The sequence below is a fragment of the Lepus europaeus genome, chromosome 4 (assembly GCF_033115175.1).
Source record: "Lepus europaeus isolate LE1 chromosome 4, mLepTim1.pri, whole genome shotgun sequence".
NCBI classification, from domain to species: Eukaryota; Metazoa; Chordata; class Mammalia; order Lagomorpha; family Leporidae; genus Lepus; species Lepus europaeus.
The window spans coordinates 164,913,086-164,921,372 of NC_084830.1; the positions used below are offsets into that span (position 1 = coordinate 164,913,086).

Here is an 8,287-nt window from a genome sequence, read left to right on the forward strand (position 1 = left end):
CCCTCCCTGCTCCCTCACTCACCCCTCCCCGACCCTATTATATACAATGAATGAGCAAGACGTTGTGATCTTGAGAACAGAATGGGTGTAAGAATGAAAGGCCAAAGGATGAACAGCATCTCACTCAGGGCTCTGGGATGCCGGGCCTGCTGCCCTCTGTGTCCTGATTGTCCTGCCTCACCCCTCCTCCTCCACACCTCAGATGCCAGGCTCAGAGCCCAGCTTCCATCGGGATGCGTAAATGAGAGCCCAGTTCCTGCAGCACCAGTGTGGTCACTCACACGTGTGAGCCAGGCAGATGTGGGGAGCGCTGGCCAGGGCTCTGTCTGGTAAAGTCACTGGGGCCACTGGGCATCTTACAGAAGAGCTGTCAGGCACCTCAGGTGGGCACAAAAGCCTGGAGTCGGGGAAGCAGGGAGGGGTGAGTGGGAGTGCAGGGGAGAGATGAGTGGGGGTGCAGGGGAGGTGTGACTGGGGAGCAGGGAGGGGTGAGTAGGGGAACAGGGATCAGTGAGTGGGGGTACAAGAGGAGAGTAGGGGTGCAGGGGAGGTGTGAGGAGGGAGCAGGGAGGGTGAGTAGGGATCAGGGGAGAGGTGAGTGGGGGAGCCGGGAGGGGTCAGTGGGGGAGCAGGGAGAGGGGAGTGGTGGAGCAGGGAGGGGTGAGTAGGGAGCAGGGAGAGGTGAGTGGGGGAGCAGGGACGGGTGAGTCTGGGGGCCTTGCTCGGGGCAGACTGAGCTCAGAGGAGCTTTGACAATGACAAGCAAAGGGACTCCTTAGATCCAGATTGAAGCTAAAAGTGCGCGCCCACATGCACAGCCGCACCTTGTGGGCCCGTACTGCCCATGGAAACACCTGGCAAACCGGGGGAAGCGGCGCAGGCAGAACTTAGCTGGCGGTGGAGGACGTTCTGTTCTACCGTGAGGGCTTTCCTTGCCAGCGCTCTGCCTTCTGCCCTCTCCACACCGAGCCCGGCCCATCTGGCCAGGCTGGTGGCAAGCTGCCTGGGACACACCCGGCCCCTCCTGGGCGGTCTTCTGCAGACAGCTGCCTTCAGGAGGAGCTGGGCAGGCCAGCCCCCGGTGTGTCCCGGACCTAAGAGAGGTGTCTTGGGTGAAACACTAGACCTGGCCAATATAGAGCGTGGTGAGAACGAGGCTGGGAGAGCTGTGTGCACGCCCCGGGACCCTCGGCTGTGGGACGCAGGGAGTCCCGGAGGGACGAGCGGCCGTTCACGGGGCGCCCCTCTGCTCCTCCGTGAACAGGTGGACGCAGGACAGGCTCCGTTGCATCAGCACCGCGAGAACAGGTCAGAGGCGCCTGAGCACGGGTTTGAGGCAGAGGCTTGCAGCTTACACGGAGCAGGGGGTGCCTGCTCCTAGAACTCGCGGTCTCTGTGACCCGTCCCTTTGCAAGTGAGGCCCTGGACTTGGACCCATGAGCGGAGGGAATGAGACGACAGGCTCGGGGTTTGTGCTCCTGGGACTCTTCCCGGGCCTGCCGCACCCGGGCATCCTCATGTGCCTCACCGTCCTGAGCTACGTCCTAGCCCTGGCCGCGAACACCACCCTGACCGTCCTCATCGCGCTGGACGCCCGGCTCCACAACCCCATGTACTTCCTCCTCAGCCAGCTGTCCCTGGTGGACCTGCTCTTCATATCCACCACTGTCCCCAGGATGGCTGCCGACTTCTTCCTGGGGACCAAGACCATCTCCAGCTCGGGCTGTGGGACGCAGCTGTTCATCTACCTCGCGCTGGGCGGAGCAGAGTGCCTGCTCCTGACTTGCATGGCCTGTGACCGTTACATGGCCATCTGTCGCCCTCTGCGGTACCCCGTCCTCATGAACCGGAAGACCTGCCTGTCGATGGCCGTGGGGTCCTGGGCGGGCGGCAGCCTCAATTCCCTCGTGCAGACTGTGTACACCATGCGTTTGCCCAAATGCGGCCGCCTGGAGATTGACCACTTCTTCTGCGAGGTCATGGCCGTTCTGAGGCTCTCCTGTGGGGACACCTTGACCTACAGGTTGACGATACTCGGGGTGGGCATTGTGCTGCTGCTGGTTCCCTTTGGCATCATCTTCACCTCTTACGCCGTCATCTTCCTCACTGTCCTGCGCGTGAGTTCCCGTGAGGGGAGGCGGAAAGCGCTGGCCACCTGCTCCTCCCACCTGGTGGTGGTGAGCCTCTTCTACGGTCCCACCGTCTTCATCTACATGACCCCCGGTTCCACACACAGCCCGGCCCAGGAACAGGCCATGTCTGTGTTCTTTGCTATCGTCACCCCCACGCTGAACCCCTTAGTTTACAGCCTGAGAAACAGGGACGTCTTAGAGGCACTGAGGAAGGCTTTGAGACCCACAGCGCTCTTATCTCCTAAAGTCCCGTGACTGCTTGGTGATGGTTGTGTAGTCATCAACCCCACAGCCCGCCATGCCTGCCTCTTAACCACGGCCGGCCGGTCTGCCTCCTGAGGACGGAGTCACTTGCTGACCCAGGCACATCTCTTTGGTGTGTTAGGTCACTTTTGCTTTTTCCCCTCTGCTGATATTTTTATCCTGAGTGACAACGATGTGGGTGCTGGCTTACTCATGCCTTTCACAATGCTTACGTCACATGTACTCACGGCAAACTCACAGAGGCAGAGAACAGGATGGTGGTTACGAGAGTCTGGGTTCAAGGGCAAGGGGAGAGGGCGAGGGTGAGGGCCCTGCATCTCAGACAGGAGGGGCAGGCCCAGTGACCTATGGCACACGTGGTGAGCATAGCTAAGGAGCAGACGTCGTGTCTCCCCAAACTGCTGCAAGTACAGATGCAAGCTTCACCCCAAAAACAGAAAATGAGATGAAGTGATGGGCAAGCTGACTAGCTGGATTTAATCTCTCTGTAATGTACACATAAACTGCATAAATAATACAATCACACCTTATAAACTGAAAAATAAAATGACTGACAGTTGAACATTTATTCTTGAAAGGATTAATAAAAAAAAGAACGCTTGCCCATCGTTGTTGGGACTCCATCCAGCCACTCCAGGCAGGGGCTCGAGGGGAGAAGAGACCGATATACAGAAGCACACTCACTCTCCTGTCTCACAAGAACCGAGGCCGGAGCCAACCCAACTGTCCATCCCAGATGGATGGCTAAGGAACACACTGCATGAGGACACACAGTGGGTAGGCAGGCACTAGATTCTGTCACTTAAGACAAGACGCTTGGGTGAGCGTGAATGAGATGAGCCAGGCTCAGAGAGACAAATTCAGCAAGGCGTCAGCCACCTAGGAGACCCAAAACCATAGATTCCTATGAGCAGCCCAAGTAGGTAGCAGAGTGGAGGTTAGCAGGGCTGGGATGCATGTATGAATTTCAAACATTTTTACCATAAAAAAACATTTCTAATTCCATTTTTCCATGAATTTTTCAAAGCACCCATATACTTCAAAACATCATGTTATACAAAATAATGTTATCAGGCCGGCGCCATGGCTTAACAGGCTAATCCTCTGCCTTGTGGCGCCGGCACACCAGGTTCTAGTCCCGGTTGGGGCGCCGGATTCTGTCCTGGTTGCCCCTCTTCCAGGCCAGCTCTCTGCTGTGGCCAGGGAAGGCAGTGGAGGATGGCCCAAGTGCTTGGGCCCTGCACCCCATGGGAGACCAGGAGAAGCACCTGGCTCCTGGCTTCGGATCAGCACAATGTGCTGACCGCAGCGGCCATTAGAGGGTGAACCAACGGCAAAAAGGAAGACCTTTCTCTCTGTCTCTCTCTCTCACTATCCACTCCTCCTGTCAAAAATAATAATAATAATAATAATGCTATCAGTCAATTTAGGAATTCAAACATCAAAAAGGGCTTCAAGACTAGAAATTAGTAAATTGACTGAGGTGTGTAAGTATTAGGCAAACAGAACAAACAAGTTCATGCTGTAACTTCGACATCATTTAAATAAACAGGCACGTCAGTCTGCTCATCAGGCATGTGGCGTGACCACAGTGTGCATAAGCTGTGCTGGGGGGGGGGGCTGCTTTGCTCTCCTTCATTTTTGGGGTGCAGTTTTCTGTGTGCTCCCCTGAGGCTCCCCGAGGCCAGTGCCAGTCCACATTGGTGTGGTCCGTGCCTTGTCATCCCACCCAGGCACGGAGCCCAGAATCCGCAAGCACGTGTTCCCGGAAACTGCACCCCCCAGGGAGCGGCAGCCTCTCCCCCACCCGGGTTGCACCTGTCAAGGACCGGACTTGGGGCCACACATAGATATAGCCCCAGTAACGGGAATGACCCCGTGGAAGTGGCAGGTACTGAGATGACCACGCGTGGGAGTCAGGCGAGGGAAGGCTGGTGTGAGGGACAGAGATCCCGGCAGGACAGTGGGTGTCGTAGCCAGGGTCACCTGGGCCCCCCGAGTCCCCACGGTTACTTCAGCACTGGCTGCTGCTGGGAAGCCCTCCTGAGCCCTGCCGCCGTGGCGAGGAAGCTGTATGCGCAGCTCTGTCACTGAGGGTCGTGACGGGGAAGATGAGGAACAGAGCCACGGATCCCCTGCCAAGGACAAGTCTCCTGAGAAGAGATGAGCCTTGCTGGCTCACGCCCCTGATGGGTTGTTAGCACGCCCCACCCTGGCCCATCCCAGTGGAAGGAGAGAAATGGAGCCCAGTGCTGACGGGCTGGGCACGGGTGCTCTTCTTCCACGGCGCTTGTGGGAATAGTTTCCCTCGTTTCTGGGGAAGACTGGACAGTCTAGATTTCGTGAAAACGGAACTCTGTTAATTTCCCCAGCCCCAGATCCTAGAGAGTCACTTTGGACATACAAGACTCAGTCAACAAACACTTGGCCAAATGGACGCTAGGTGTCGGGTCCTGTTGTCGCAGGAGTTCTGGGGTTGGCATGTGGGAGGCGTGAGAGAGCAGTGGCCGCATCTGCCGCTCCAGCCACTCAGGTCTGTGTCTCTTCCCCACGAGGGGTGCCGGCTGCTTCCTTTTACCGAATCCCTCGGAAGTGACACCGCGTCTGTGTCGCAGCTCTTGCTGTCACAGTTCTGATGTTGCCGCTCTGTGGACCACTGCCTCTCCTCTTCCACCGGGTCACAGCTTCTCTCCCCTTTGCTCCCTGAGCATCGCGGTCTCCTGGGCTACAACTGTTCTTCTCTGCCAGATTCTCTGAGCAGTGCGGCAGCCTTTGGTGCCACAGCTCCTGCTCTCTGCCGATCCTTGTCTGGGACGAGTGAGGCACTAGGACAAGGAGGGAGTGAGCAAAGTGAAGGTTTAAGAAGGAGGCAGAGAAGCCCCCCTCCCCCCCCCCAGCCACAGGGCTGCTCCCCAAGTGCCTGGGAAAGGCACCGCCTATGAAACTGGCATCCCACCTGAGAGCTGGTTTGAGTCCCAGCTGCTCCACTTCTAGTCCAGCTCCCTGCCAATGTGCCTGGGGAGAGCAGCAGAAGATGGCCTGGGGGCTTTGGCCCCTGCCACCACATGGGAGACCCAGATGAAGCTCCTGGCTCTGGCTTCAGCCTGGCTCAGCCCTCGCCATTCTGCCATCTGAGGAGTAAACCAGCTGAAGGAAGTTCTCTTTCTCTCTCTCTCTTTCTCTCCCTCTCCTCCTCTCCCCCTCTCTCCCTCCCTGTAAGTCTGACTTTAAAATAAATACATCTTAAAAAAAAAAAAAAAACTACCTCGCTGGGATTTTTACACAATTCCAAAGGTTCAAGTTCACCTGATTGGTCAAGTTGCAAGATAATGAGGTATTATATATAAACCAATCAGGGAGCCACCAGAGCCTGAGTATGATTGGCTTGACCAGGAACCAGTCACGGAGCTCACGCTACATGTGGAAGTGGGGAGTGTGTTCAAACAGGTCCATGGCAGGCGGCACCGTTCAGCAGATGGAACCACATCTGGAGGTGACGGTGAACCTGTGTCCCACCCTCCGTCCCTCAGAGTTCCTGGATGGCCACGTCAGGCGGGGTCTTCCTTTCCTTCCCAGGGCCCTGGGGTCCCTATCAGAGGCAGGAGGAGTCTATGTCTCCTCCCCAGGAGATGGGGCACATGCTTTCACCTCATTCCATTTTTTAAAATTTTAAAAAATACTTATTTGAAAGAGTTACAGAGAGAGAGGGAGAGACAGGGATAGAGGTCTTCCATCTACTGGCTCACTCTCTAGATGGCCACAATGGGAAGGGTTGGGCCAGGCTGAAGCCAATGTAGGACCTCTCAGTAGTAGAGATGCCCACTTGCTCGAGAGGACGCCCAAAAATCCAGACTCCAAACCAGCTGATGCAAAAGCATGAGGTATTTATTGTACGTTTGCGCAAACGGGCCCCCACCTCAGGCAGTGAGGAGGAGCCTTGAGCGGCAGTTTTACACAGGTTATATAGGCAACGAATTAGCATATGGGAGAATGCTGGTGGAGAGTGCTGGTATAAAATGCAGAGGTGGCACGGGATTGGCTGGTTCAGAGGGACAATTAGCATACCGGAGAATGCTGAGGGAGAGTGCTGAGGGAGAGTGCTGAGGTGTTACAGGATTGGCCGGTCGCAGTGACATCATAAGTGTGCGCCTAGAGACCCTCCGAAGGGAGGGGCAGCTCTGCTCTGGGCGCGCCCAGAGGTTTCCCGGAGGCGAGGGGCAGTTCTGCTCTGGGCGCCTAGAGATTCTCTGAAGGGGATTGACTTTTCCTTCCCAGAGAACATCCTGCCCGCTAGACTCTGGGGAACATCCAACCTCTTAAGAAGCCCCTGATATTTGCCCAGGCCTAATTTCTTGTCCCTCTCCCTCATAAGGGTCCTTCACCAGGAGCCAGGAGCTTCTTCCAGGCCTCCCATATGGGTGCACAGCACTTGAGCCATCTTCTGCTGCTTTCCCAGGCCACTGGCATGGAGCTAGGTCAGATGTGCAGCAGCTGGGAGAGGAACCAGCACCAGACGGGGTGCGGGCGTCCTGGGTGCCAGCCCCCGCCACATTGTCTGATGGAGCACAGCTCTCTGTTCCAGCTCCCTGATTTTCACAGAGGCTCCTGTGTGACGGCCGTATGTCACACAGCTCCCTCTCCTGTGTGACAGCCGTCTGTCACAGCTCCCTCTCTCCTGTGTGACAGCCGTGTGTCACAGCTCCCTCTCTCCCGTGTGACAGCCGTGTGTCACAGCTCCCTCTCTCCTGTGTGACAGCCGTCTGTCACAGCTCCCTCTCTCCTGTGTGACAGCCGTCTGTCACAGCTCCCTCTCTCGTGTGTGACGGCCGTCTGTCACAGCTCCCCCTCTGCTGTGTGACAGCCGTCTGTCACAGCTCCCTCTCTCCCGTGTGACGGCCGTCTGTCACAGCTCCCTCTCTCCTGTGTGACGGCCGTGTGTCACAGCTCCCCCTCTCCTGTGTGACAGCCGTCTGTCACAGCTCCCTCTCTCCCGTGTGACGGCCGTCTGTCACAGCTCCCTCTCTGCTGTGTGACGGCCGTCTGTCACAGCTCCCTCTCTCCCGTGTGACAGCCGTCTGTCACAGCTCCCTCTCTGCTGTGTGACAGCCGTCTGTCACAGCTCCCTCTCTCCTGTGTGACAGCCGTCTGTCACAGCTCCCTCTCTCGTGTGTGACAGCCGTCTGTCACAGCTCCCTCTCTCCCGTGTGACAGCCGTCTGTCACAGCTCCCTCTCTCCCGTGTGACAGCCGTCTGTCACAGCTCCCTCTCTGTTGTGTGACAGCCGTCTGTCACAGCTCCCTCTCTCCCGTGTGACAGCCGTCTGTCACAGTTCCCTCTCTGCTGTGTGACAGCCGTCTGTCACAGCTCCCTCTCTCCTGTGTGACAGCCGTCTGTCACAGCTCCCTCTTTCGTGTGTGACAGCCGTCTGTCACAGCTCCCTCTCTGCTGTGTGACGGCCGTCTGTCACAGCTCCCTCTCTCCTGTGTGACAGCCGTCAGTCACAGCTCCCTCTCTCCTGTGTGACAGCCGTCTGTCACAGCTCCCTCTCTGCTGTGTGACAGCCGTCTGTCACAGCTCCCTCTCTCCTGTGTGACAGTCGTCTGTCACAGCTCCCTCTCTCGTGTGTGACAGCCGTCTGTCACAGCTCCCTCTCTCCCGTGTGACAGCCGTCTGTCACAGCTCCCTCTCTGTTGTGTGACAGCCGTCTGTCACAGCTCCCTCTCTCCCGTGTGACAGCCGTCTGTCACAGCTCCCTCTCTCCCGTGTGACGGCCGTCTGTCACAGCTCCCTCTCTCCCGTGTGACGGCCGTCTGTCACAGCTCCCTCTCTCCCGTGTGACGGCCGTCTGTCACAGCTCCCTCTCTCCCGTGTGACGGCCGTCTGTCACAGCT

At 57.4% G+C, this 8,287-nt stretch overlaps 1 protein-coding gene across 1 annotated transcript; it reads left to right on the forward strand.

Annotated features, from left to right (window-relative positions):
* The first annotated feature begins 1,436 nt into the window (after nt 1-1,436).
* Nucleotides 1,437-2,387, forward strand: LOC133758840 (olfactory receptor 2AJ1-like). The gene has a single exon (XM_062189974.1). The coding sequence runs from the start codon at nt 1,437-1,439 to the stop codon at nt 2,385-2,387; it is 951 nt and encodes a 316-aa protein (XP_062045958.1).
* The last annotated feature ends 5,900 nt before the right edge of the window (nt 2,388-8,287 follow it).

Excerpts from the sequence above, each read along its gene's own strand:
- LOC133758840 (XM_062189974.1), top strand. The coding sequence starts at position 1,437 with ATGAGCGGAGGGAATGAGACGACAGGCTCGGGGTTTGTGCTCCTGGGA.